Source organism: Hyperoodon ampullatus (genome assembly GCF_949752795.1).
Source record: "Hyperoodon ampullatus genome assembly, chromosome: 7".
Lineage (NCBI taxonomy): Eukaryota > Metazoa > Chordata > Mammalia > Artiodactyla > Ziphiidae > Hyperoodon > Hyperoodon ampullatus.
The window spans coordinates 27363062-27375821 of record NC_136920.1 but is presented as its reverse complement, the minus strand read 5'-3'; the positions used below and the strand labels follow the sequence as shown (position 1 = coordinate 27375821).

The following is a 12760-nucleotide window of genomic DNA, read 5'->3' as shown; positions in this document are numbered from 1 at the left end:
TGGGACACATGGGGAAGGGACATGGACTCGAAAGCCTTCGTTTTCCTCCTTCAAATTTAGCCTCTTGACCAAATAATGAGTGTAGGGGAGATTGAGTACATTCCTCATTGTCTTTCTGGGAAACAAGGTGCTCCTTAGGCCTGAAGGAGAATTACAATGTGCGGCTGGATGACTCAGGCCCATGTGCAATTATTTGGACCCTGGTGAGAGTGAGCGATGTCATATGGACAAGTGTGTCGTGTGTGGGGTTGGGGGATGGTGTGGGATTCGATTTGTAATTATATGTCTCAGGTCTGTCTGTGCAACACTGGTCTCTAGCCTGGAGGCAGGGGCTCCTTGAGATGGACATTTCACAGTGTCCTCAGAGGCTTGGCCTCTTCTGGAGGCTGCTGGCCTCCTGACCCTGAGTGTGGGCCCCGCTGGGCCGGAGCACACAGGGTCAAGGCTGGGTGGTGAGGCCTGAGGGCTCGATCGGTGCTTGCATCACCTTCCGTGGGGCGTGCACCTGCTGTGCTAGCAGTCAGCCAGGCTTGCTGTGATGTGTAGTCACCCAAGCACCTGGGGACAGAGGCCCACAGAAGGTTTCTGGGGCAAAGCTCAGCTGGCCTCCCTTTGGCATGGGGCTTGCACAAGGCCCCGTGCTTCCTTTTAGGAGGAGAAAACTGGGCTGGGAGAGGAGGAAGTGTGGGGAGGGCAGCCTGGGGGACAGCAAGGGGACTTCTGTTTACTGAGCACTTGCTTGGTGTCAGGCTATATATTTTACAGTTTGGCTCCCTTAATCCTCACAGTAATTCTCATCATCCTGGCTTTAGGGATAAGGAAATAGAAGCTCAGAGACTATCTATAATATTAATACCAATAACCACAGCGTTACATCATTTATAAGATGACCATGTAAGATAGTTAAGAGTGCAGACGCTCAAGTCAACTTGCATGAAACTTAACTAACTGTGAGACCTTGGGCAGGTCATGTAACTTCTCTGTGTCTCAGTTTCTTCATCTATAAAATGGGAATAATAATTAGTAATTTCTCCTAGGGCTTCTATAAGGAAGAGACAGGTATTTGGTACAGGGTCTGGGGCATAGCTAGTAGTTAGCAAATGTTGGCTAAAGCCACAATGATCAAACAATTACAGTGCACTAGGCTTCGGGCTAAGGGTTTCTTTCTATTACATTGTTTAAATATAATAACTCCAAGAGATTGGTGTTATCATCTCCCTTTTACCCATGAGCAAAATAAGGCTCAGAGAGGTTAGTGGAGTTCCCCAAGCCCACAGAGCTGGGAAAAGGTTGGGACGAGGATTCCAGTGCTTTTCTCTCTGCAGAAGCGGCCCTTCCTCCTGCCTGGGTCTCCTGTGACCCTCTGCCCTTAACACTGGTGAGAGCTGGCGTTTTCAGGCCCCCAGCATGGCACTGTCACCCGCCTGAGGCCAGCACCACCTCCTGCCCCAGTCTGTCCCAGCTCAGACGAGCTTCTCCAGACATACACACCTGTCTGATGCTCAAAGGCAGGATAATACTCTTCATTGCTGAACAGGTCAGTCCACGACATCAGGGGGTCGCAGAAGGACGCGCTGGGCAGGAAGGTGCTGTGTGTCACTGAGTCCAACATCACCCTGTAATGGCAGGAGAGGCTGTGAGGAGGCGGATGAAGGAAGAAAGCCATGTTGTAGGAGCCCCCAGCAGGGCGACACTTGGTTTTTAATAATGACGGCAAACGCTTACAAACATGCAGTCTCCCAGGAGCCAGGCACCCCTCTAAGTGCTTTCCACGGTGACACTTTTTAATCCTTGCCACATCCTGTGAGGTTTGTGTGTATATCCCCATTTTATAGATGAGAAAACTGAGGCAGAGGGGTTGAGACAATTGTCCAGGTAACATGGCCAGTAAGTGGCAAAGCTGGGATTTGAGGATGAAGGCTTTTATTATATAATAATGTTCTTTCTTTACTTTTCCTATTCTCTCACACCTGAGCCCTGAACTCTGGATTATAATGTCTAAAAATATACTTCTGGGACTTCCCTGGCAGTCCAGTGGTTAAGACTCCACACTTCCACTGCAGGGGGTGGGGGTTTGATCCCTGGTTGGGGAACTAAGATCCGCATGCTGCATGGTGCGTGGCCAAAAATATATATATATACTTCTGAAAACGGGGCAAGAATTATTATAAATGAATATGCCCACAAACACTAATCCACAATTCTGAAATCAAAAAGCTCTGAAACTGAAAGTATATTTGTGTGTGTGTGTGTGTGTGTGTGGTTCCGACTTATTTCCCAGCAAAAACAGTCCTGAATTGACGTTATAAATTTTTTATATATAATTATAATATATATTATATCTATACTTCTATATATGTATATAAACTAAATACTATACATTTATTAAACATATACAACTATAGATATGCTCTGTAGTTTTATACCTATAGCTATAGTTTTATTTGTTCTACTTGATGAATATTCATATGATACACTGCAGAAATATTAATGCATTTAAGCAGTCCTAGCAGCCAATACCTTGAGAGGGGTATTCTGTGCTCTGTAGTATATACCCTGTGTCACCTTCTTAATACCTGAAGAATTCTGAATTCTGCAGCACATCTTGCCTCAGGGTTTTGGATAAGAGAGTGAAGACCTGTGATAACTGTAACACACTTGCTTCACTGAGGGCTCTGGGCTGAGCAGTTTACATTCATTATTCATGGTGTCCCCAGGGCAACCACTCTGAGACAGTTTCTGGTGTGGGTTCTGTTTTTATAGATGAGGGATGGGTGCTCTGAGATTCCAGGTAACACGCCGCAGAGCACCCAGGTGGCAGGTGCTGGAGTTTGGGTGACAACGCAGGTGGCTCTGTTTAAGAAGTCATGAACCTAATTGCTGCACATGCTGGCGAGTGGAAAGCTCTAGGAGAAGATGACTGGTCGAGGCTGGAAAGGGGATAGAAAAAAATGGGCTGGGGCTTCTACTCATAAGCATTCTTGCCCCACCAGTCTCATCTTTCAAGTTTCCTTTTGCTGTTTCCCATATTCCCACAATTCAGAAAAAAGTGAATTCATGTTTGGTGAATTAGAAAAATCTGTTCACCCAACTTCTATTATGATTATCGCAATAATATTGATGAGATAGCATGGTTCTACTCCCTTCTGCAAAGGGGACACAGCTGCTCAAAAATCACACAGCTGGGCAGTGTCAAAGCAAAGACTAGATTCCAGGTTAAGTGCATGGAATTTTAGATGGTCAGGAGCTTATTAATCATCTTGTCCAGTGTTTCCCAGACTTTAGTCATTCGCCTGCCACCATGATAACTTCCTTAATATATTAAAAAAATCACTTCCCTCTTTATTTTAACATAACCACATTTATTTAAAAGGAAAACTTTACATCACCACTATAAATGGAAAGTTGGTATTCGTTTAACATATATAAAAATAAAGACATAAGCATTGAAATAAAAATTAGTCATCCGTGCACCGCCTAGATCAGAGGTTCACAAACTACAGCCTACAGGCACAATCTAGCCCACTACCTATTTTTGAATGGCCCACAGCTAAAAATGATTTTACATTTTTAAATGGTTACATATTAAATGGTTATATAAGTACACACATAATGTACTTGATTTTTGCCTTTAGGCCTGCAAATCCTAAAATATTTACTATCTAGTGCTTTAAGAAAAAGTTTGCCTACCCCTGACCAGATTTATCTCACGTATAATGAGTGGTCGGAGTACCGCATGTTGGAAAGTACTGAGTTGGTCTAATCTTTCCCCGCACCCATTTTACAGCTGAGAAAGTTAAGGCCCAGGAAATTTGTGTAACTTTGTCAAAGTCACACAGCACTATGGTATACAGAATTCTTAAGTTTTTTTCAACCCATCTGCTTCTCTTTCTAAACACACTCACAGCCTCATCTGTTCACAGATGCATCCCAGGTTCACTTACACGTCAAATAGGACCTCAGTACCGAGAGGGGCAGGGATTGTGTGGTTCCAGAACCAAAGATCAATTCTTTGGGGATGTTTGCAAATCTATCTATCTATCATCATCACTATCAGATGTACCTGAGAACTGTGCTCCAGACGTAGATAAATAACTGAGTTCAAATTCTCACATGTAGGCCCCCTCTCTGGGCATCATCAGAGGTTCACCAGACGGCACTAGGAAGCCTCCTTCCTGGTGCCCAGAGAGGGTTAACGTGCCCAACAGATTATCACATTCTTAGATCTCCCGCTGCGAGCCATATCAAACAGAAGTCAAGGCTGCCTGGGTTTGGACTCTGATTTTCCCACGGATTGATTGGTTTTATATCCAGAGCAGGTGGCTGGATGAAGAGGGATGGGGGTGGGAGATTATGAAGGAGGGAAGGGCCCCTGGAGCCCAAAGCCCCTTCTGCTTTCTGGACATGACCCCAGAAAAGTTCTCCTAAGTGAGGGCTCAAGGTAAAAATGCACCCTGCCCCTCTGGGCCGGAGGCTCAGGAAACGGAGGAAGAGGATGGCAGACCTTTGACATGACCTTCACGGCTGGGCTTGGAGAAAGGAGAGGTGGCCTCCACGTGGAGGAAAATAGAAAACAGTTCCCAGGTCTTCGGTGTCAATTAGGAATCCTCCAGATACATAATGTGACAGTAGGAGTGCACTCTTCCTCATCTCTGCCTAGCAAAGCTCTCAAAAGTCATTTGGTAAACTGAATTTTTTTTTTTTTTTTTGCAGTACACAGGCCTCTCACTGCTGTGGCCTCTCCCTTTGTGGAGCACAGGCTCCAGACGCGCAGGCTCAGCGGCCATGGCTCACGGGCCCAGCCGCTCCGCGGCATGTGGGATCTTCCCAGACTGGGGCACGAACCCGTGTCCCCTGCATCGGCAGGCGGACTCTCAACCACTGCGCCACCAGGGAAGCCCGGTAAATTGAATTTGATCGTATAAAAATTAGGAATACTTTTGACCAGTATGATATTTACCTCCTTTAAAGACTTCTTTTTTTCTTCTTTTAGCACCAGCCCACTCGCTTGCTCTGTAATCTCTCCAGGGCTCTACACAGCACCGTCTGTATCTGATTCCCTTTGGTGGTTCTTCTATGGCAAATTATATCCATCAAGTTTTCTTAAAGGGCTGTCTTCAGGTGTACAGCATGCATTTTTCTTCTGTAATTATCTTTTGCTTTGTGGAAAGATGTGTTTTATAAAAGGCAGCAACTTTTTTTTTTTTTTTTGCTATTGCAGTGGGAGGACGGGGTGTTATTAACTCCGGATTCTCCACAAGAGACCTTGGCCACTTAGCCAGTGGGCTGTAGGTGTGAAAGTTCGGGAATAATGGCTGCTTTGTATTCAGCAGCCCAGCTTCTTAGGCTCTCTGTGGTCCTTTTAATAATTGAACATTTTAGCCCTTAAGATTTCTTTAATGTAGGTGGAACAGGGTGGTGGGAGAGAACAGCTATTTGAGGACCCTCTTCTCAGTGAAGACGCTGATGCCCAGTGATTTGTAAGCCCAGGCCTGAAGTTAGAATATGTATTCCCAGTGGGGGGGACAGTGACCCCAGAGGGAAAAAATTGGTTCTTGAGGGTCAGAAAAATCTTAGCCATTATAATCCTTTATGACTCTCCAAAAGGCCATAGTACGTAAATGATAAACAGTAAATCTGTGATATTAACATTTCATGGAAGGGGTACGATTAAGAAACAATGATCTAAAAAGACTCCCTAGAGGGGGTAATAATGAAAAAAAAGGTTGAGAAGCACTGGGTTAGAACTAGAATCAGCAGCAGGACAAGAAGGGATGTCTAGGGAGGGTCCTAGGCCTGCTGTTCTAACCACACATATTTGTTTTTTGAGGGGCTGGCTGGTTTGTCATCATAGAAAGAACACTGGGCTGGGAGTCATGATTCTGCCTCTTGCTCCTCTCCGAGTCTTAGTTCTTCATCTGCTAAATGGACACACCGATGAGGTGGACTCCAAGACATGCCCCAGCTGTGTGACTTTCTGCAGGGACCCACTGGAGTGGGCCGACATATCCACACATGTGCACGCATATGCACATTCATATATACGGTGGTATAGTTGGATGGTGCAGTCAAGTAAGTCCACCAAACTGGAGTACAATTCAATCACTACAGAGATGAAACTTTTAGCTCTAAAAAGTCCCCCGATTTTCTCTTCTCCCTTTCCTCCTATGCCCACTGTGGACTCTGGACATTCTTTGCCTGGGCTAGCCAGGTGCCATAAGTACTCTGGACCCTCACTCACTGCCCGTCCACAGATCTACGGCAGTTGGAGTTAGTTTCCCCAAAGTGTAGTCCACATTCTAGCTGCCTAATAAGTAGGAAAGGGTCACGCACATTCCACACAGGGGGAGGCTGCACCTTTGGGAATGGCATGGACGCTCAGGTCCCCAGTGCCTGCAGAGGCTTCCTATCCCTTCTGAGAGTTGGCTCACTCACCAAGGTGCACGGGGAGGGTCCACACAGTCAGAGAGACAGGGCTGTGGGCTTCCTGCCCTCACACGAGTCAGAGGCAGCAGTCACAGGTGTGGTGTCCATGGCACCTCTGCTCAGCCTTCCAGAGAGAGCAGAAGCAGAAAACCACCCAGCCTTGGCCAGTTAGCCAGAGGAGGAAAATTCCTTCCTGACCCTGGCAGAGATCATCAACTTCGCTTCAGGCATGTGACCAAAAATCCACCCAGTGAAGCACCTACACATTGGCTGTTTATGCGCTAATACATCCCTGGGCAGAACAAGGCTGTGAGGGTGTAAACCATGGAGAAGGGGGCCAGGGAGGGCCTTCCCTGATCCCACCACCTGGGCAATCTCACTGGGAAAAATAAAGCTTTTTGTCCTCTAAAGCCTCAGCGATATCCCAATGTCCATCAGGTCCCAAGCCCTGCGGACAAGGCAGGGTCCACTTCCCACCTTTTGGACCTCCCTAAGAAGGGACACATGGAGGAAAACCCACTGGACTATTTCAATACTTGCAACTAAAGGATTGTGGGTTGGCTGCTTGAGTGTTTGTTCTGGGAGAAACCAGAGCAGCTGTGAGAACTGCCTTGCTGACATCTTGCCAAGTGATTCCTCATCTTACTTTGGCTTGTGTAGGGAATTTGCTAGTTAGTTTGTTTTTCGTTGTTTTCCTAAAGATTCAGCAAAGACTCATAGGAGGTATGCCGTATAGTTTACTGTGGGCTCCAGTACAAAGCTTATCAGCTTTGGTTTGGATTAAATCCACTGGGGTTTAAATCCCACCTCTGCCACCCACAAGGCAAGGGATGTGGGACACATTTCTTACTACTCAGCCTGCCGAAATTGTATTTTTTATTCTTTATTTTTGTTTCATACAAAGTGTGTTATGTAAAAATCCATGACCCTCTCTGACCTCATCTTTAAAATGCCTCATCTCTAAAACAGGGATTTTAAAGACAATTCTCAGGATATCCCAAGGATTTAACCAAATTAGATAATATATGTAGATGAGTAGGCATAATACGTATGTCCATTCCTGTCCCAGCAGGGGGGAAAGAAAATCAATCATTGTCAATATATCTAAAAGGTTGCTACTCAGGTGACTTCTTTGAAAAGAAGAAAACCAATCTGTGAAAACTCTTGTCAACAGCACCTTGAATCATGAAAAACATTCTCACAGAGAACATGGGGACAAAAGATTTAAGCTTTCACTCAGAGGGGCAAACAACCCCTCTCCCCGCGTCTTTAGACTAAAACATGAAGCTGTCTCCCTAAATCACTTTACCTTTCTAGGCCTCAGTTTCCTCATCTGTAAAGCGAAGAGGTTGTCCCTAGTGATCTCTGATAACCTTTCCAGTTTGTAAAATTCTTAGCACTTCCAAATGAACGTGGGTCCCCAGCTCCAGCTGGAGAAGGGAGCATGTGCTACTGGTGGCTGCCAGCAGGGGGCGAATGCACAAGAACACCACATACTGCAGAGTCTTTGCAGAGGTCTGAGAATAAATACAGTGGAAAAACCCTAACCATTGCTTTTCTGGAAGCATCCTATATGGAGGTGGTGTGAGAGGGCAGAACAGGTTTCCTTTAAGCTATTATGTAAGACAATCTCCTGAAAAACGCCCTATTCTGTAATAAGGCAGCTATCTTCTCTGTTTCAAGGGGGGGTCCATGAGCAGGCCGATGGGAAAAGGAGGTGTTTAGGCAGGAGGAGGTGGGCTTTCCTTGAAGCTGAATATTTTTTGGTGTAAAATCCAGCTTCCCTTCCTAAGGTTAGCTTTAGGAAGGGTAGAGAATAGAGCGCCTGTATGCATTCTCTCTTAGTTAGTTCCCCTTGGTTTAATCAAGTGATCCAGAGGCAGTGGGGGCTACCACGGCGGTGGTGCGTGGCTGGCTACACAGCCTGAGGATGCAAAAATCTCTCTCTCAGGCAAGCAGTTAAATCCCACTCAAACAGCTCCCGGGAGGCACTGTGACTGGTGGACATGGCAGGAGGGAGGGCAGTCTGGAGCTGGGGACAGACCCACAGACCCAGGCCCCAGCCGGAGCCTCTAAGCCCTGACACCCCTTACAATTCATCCAAAAGAGCAAAGAAAAGGTGCTTACTTGAGGACAGCGGTGCTGGGTCCAAAGAGGAGGTTTTCAAGGCAAGAGAAGGCAGGCGCTCCCAGCACCGGCGTACAGTGGAAATAAAGGCACCTGTAGCCTTGTGATATAAGTAACACCTACAGACAGGTCCGTTTGGTTTTTCAGGTTTATGCACAGCCCCTTTGATGACGGTGACATACAGTGTGACACGGCTCCTTGGAGGGGGGAATGGTTCTCACACGCAGAAAGTTTACCTTTATCCTGCCTTTGTGCCCAGCTCACACACACCCCGCCCCCTCCCCCTGCAACCTGGGGGAATCAGTAAACAAGTTGAGAATTCTTGCCTCTGGGAGCTTTCTGGGATCCTGCGTTTGCTAGGAACTCTCTTTAGGGCAAGCTGGAGGGGAAACTCTGGGAATCTAGCTGTGGTGCCCATGTCTGCTGCCCCCCTCCTGGGCTGACAAAGCCCTGCAAATTTGGATATCCCGTCATCCTCCCCCCGCCCCGCACCCACGCAGCTTGGCAAGGTGGAAGGGTAGGATGGAGCAGTGGTTAAGAACACAGACTTTGCAGCTAGAGGACCCTGAATTTAAATTCTAGGTGCATCATTTTCTAGTCGTGTCACCTTGAACCACTCAACTAGCTAGTTAATAAGGTAACTAGCTCTAATGCAAATAACAGGACCTACCCACTGGGTGCGCTGGGGGTCATATGAGGTCCTGCAAGTGAAGTACTGAATGAGCCCTTTGTTTCGCTGTGATCATAGCGTTTTCTTTGACGGAGCACGTTAATCAGAAAGCCCCTCTCCACCACTTCCTCCGACCTCATGCCTTCCGAGCAGATGAAGGAAACAGCCAGCTTGTAGAACCAACGTTGGACCTTGCTTCTACTTTTTCACACAAAGCATAACCGGCCATCGGACACATTAACTATTCAACTTCTAACCTCTTTGGACGTAACACACCATGTGGTGGCTTTCTCCCTTCCTCTCCCCCTTACGGATGGAGAAACGAAGAGGTTTAGCGGTTCAGTCAGGTGTCCACAGCTTCTAGGTTGGGGTCTGACTTGGATGTCAGCTCTCAGGCGTCTTGCTGAGAACTACCTGCTTCCCTGTAAGAGCAGAAACTCAACCCAACTTAGGCTGAAAATAGAGTGTCTCCTGGTTGCCTGCAGGACAGCACTGACAACCCTCTGCCTTTCTGCCCTGTGCTTCCAGCTCTCCTGGGCAGCCAAGATCTTATGTCCAAATTGCAGACTCCAAGCTTTAGAGTGAAAGCAGGGACTGGTTTGTTAGGTTTTCTTGGGAACACTGGGGACAGGTGCAAACATACAAATACAAACACACATACAGTCTGGAGAAACAAAAGGTAGTTCATTAGAGGACTCAGGTGTCATCATGGAAAAAGTGTTGAAGGAAGATAAGGGGATTGCCTAGGCTGCTGACTTGCTGTGTAACCTCAGGCAGGTCAGGTAGCTTCTCTGGACTTCATTTCCCCTGATGGTAAAAGGAAGAGGTTGGGTTAGAATAGTGATTTTCAAACTGTGGTCTGAGGAACCTCAGGGGTTCCCTGGAGCCCTCATAAGAGCTGCTGGGGGTGAGAGGATGAAAGCAGAGTGGGTTAGGTTCTGGGCTGTTCCTCCCTGATTCAGTAAGAGCATCTCAGCTTTTATACAAATCTTCAGGATAAGATTTCTCTTGAACAAAAGAATCCGCACTTAAAAAGAGTTTGCAAAGAACTGGATTAGGTGGTCATTGAGCTCTAAAATTCTGTGATTTGAGTCTTCCTCCTCAGCATCTAGGGGACCCGGATGGTCGTACACACCATGTTTCTCACCGTTTGGGTAGTTTCTCATCTTGTCAGTAGTTTTGGAAAGTCTTCTTGTGTTTGTATCCGCACACATATGTTCTTCTCAGCAGAGAGGTTTTCATGGAAAACATCTTGTTCTGCTATTGTTTTTAGAAAAGAATCTTTAGGAGAAATTCCATTTGTTTCTATGCTGTCTTGGTGCAACTATATCAGAGTGAAAAGGTTCTGGCAATGAATGTGATGACAACAAACTCTGTTTGTCTCACAGTCCTGAATGTGTAATACTGTGTATCTGGATGCCTTTGTGGGGAATTACTGGCTTCTGGACTAGTGGATAAAAGGGGTGATTAAGATAAAACCAAACTAAAAGAGGAATTTGACTCTAATGAAGTCTAACTATCACATTGAACCTAAATTTGATTGGAGTGGAGATCTTGGATGGTATCAAACACTAAGCTCATAAAACCTGTATTTGAATGTCAGAAGGGGGCAAAAGAAGGAATGAAGTATTTTAGACTTTCCAGCCCATCCTCCTTCTGCTGTCTCAACCACGTAGCAATAACAGGTAACACGAATCAGGCTTACAAGAGTCACAGAGTGACTAAGCCTGGATTCTGCAGGGAGACTTCATAGGTTTGAATCCTGGCTTTCCATTTGCTGGCTGGGTAAGTCTGGGAAGCTTATTTATTACCCTTACATCCCAGTTCCCTCATCTGTAAACTGAGGGACAAAGAATGCATCCCTTATAGGGTGCTGGGTGAATTAAATGAGTTCAAAGCTGGGAAGTGGTGAGAGCCCTAGCGTGTGCTCTGTTATCTATGGGCTGCCGTGACATTTGTTAAAGTAATTAAACAAGGAGGCCGTTTGACTGTGGTGGCTTTAATGCCTGGGTAACCCAAGCAAGCAAACGGAAACCTAAGCCAGAGTTGATTGTAAATGTGCTCATATCCGAAAAAATGAAATTAAAAACAACCAAACACAGGCAGCAGATTGGGATTTCCCAAATAAAGCAACTGCTTAAGCTATAGCCAATCAAATAATTTCCTTGCTTTGCTTCCATGTCTGTACTATAAAAACCATCCCCCTGGCTCTTGTTGGTGGAGTGCTCTTAAACACCTAACCACTTCCAGTTTGGCGATGCCTGATTGGAATGGATGTTTGCTCAAATGAACGCTTGAAAAATTTCATATGCCTCCTCTTATCTTTTAGTGCATTCGCTGCCTTAAATTCTCACAACTCTCTGATGAGGGTATTACTTATTATCCCCATTTTACAGGTAAAGGAACTGAGGCACAGAGAGGTGAAATAACTTGCCAATGGTCACACAGCTAGTAAGTGGCAGAGCAGTATTTTCTGCCTCCAGAGCCCATTCTCTTAACTACCATGCTAACCAGTCTCTAGGTGCTCCTGGGGTGGCTGCCTGGGGACAGGGAAGAGGGAATCACACATAGAGCATCTACCATATGCCAAGCATTGTGCTAGAATCGCTCACCTGTTGTAGCTTGGTTATTTTTCACAGTAATCCTGGGAAGTAGCTATCACTACCTTCTTTTTAGAATGAAGAACCAGAGGTGCCAGGCTTGCTGGGTGTCACCCAGCTGGGCAGTGATCAAGCCTGGGTTGAACTCAGGGCTGCCCAGTGTTAAAACCACAGTGTAGACACAGAAGCTCAAGTTGGCATCTCTCCATTTTCTCTGGCTTCCACACTGGCCTCAGAGGGGTCCTTCCCCCTCTGTTGGTTCAAGATCCCTGAGTCTCATGGCTGTTGCTGCCATAGTCTACCTCTCAGTATAGAGTAGAAATTCTGGTACCTCATTGATTCCCTGGTGTCTGGTATGGTTCTTGGGACAAAGAAGACACTCAATATACGTGCATGTATCATGGAAGTGAATTAAAAGACAAGTCACCTGACGTAAGCCTGGAGGTTCCTACCCAATTCCTTTTACTAGATGTAATGGGTTCCACGCTTTTCCTAGATCCTACCCCCGTTTAACCTGGGCCAACATTTCTTTAGTCATTTTTCTCTCCCCCAATCTGCTACCCTCACCACCACCCCAAGAGGCAGCACAGGCTGAAAACAAAAGTGAGTTAAAAAATACACTTAGGTAAATTCACAGTTGATGCCGTTAGCAGGATAGATTTTCAGGGTGATGGTGAAGTGTATGAGCTTTGGATTAGAATCCCTGTCTCTATTATCCTAAAACTATTTTTTAGAAAATAGTCTGTTGGAGAAATTACATTTTCTATGGTCTACTGGTTTAAATATTTAAGAATGAAAAGTCTTCTTTCAGTAGGTGTATATGGTAACCAACTCCTGGCACCTGCCACCTGAGAGCCATTAGATGAAGCAACAACTTTTCAGGGCCTCAGTTTCTCATCTGGAAGTATTTACTGTGATTCCTGGTGCACAGTAAGTT

At 46.0% G+C, this 12760-nt stretch overlaps 1 protein-coding gene across 3 annotated transcripts in view; it reads right to left on the bottom strand.

Annotated features, from left to right (window-relative positions):
* ELF5 (E74 like ETS transcription factor 5) overlaps nt 1-8619 on the bottom strand; it is a 29412-nt gene extending 20793 nt beyond the window's left edge. The window contains exons 1-3 of one of the 3 annotated variants that reach the window (XM_079708198.1): nt 8554-8619; nt 6436-6550; nt 1492-1616 (exon numbers count right to left, since the gene is read on the bottom strand). In XM_079708198.1, the coding sequence (XP_079564324.1) occupies nt 1492-1612 (121 nt within the window). In that variant the 5' untranslated portion in view covers nt 1613-1616; nt 6436-6550; nt 8554-8619. Of the gene's footprint in view, nt 1-1491; nt 1617-4960; nt 5346-6435; nt 6551-8553 lie in introns of those variants that run through there. The other 2 variants (XM_079708199.1, XM_079708197.1) reach the window with 2 other exon arrangements.
* Between the last annotated feature and the right edge of the window lie 4141 nt (nt 8620-12760).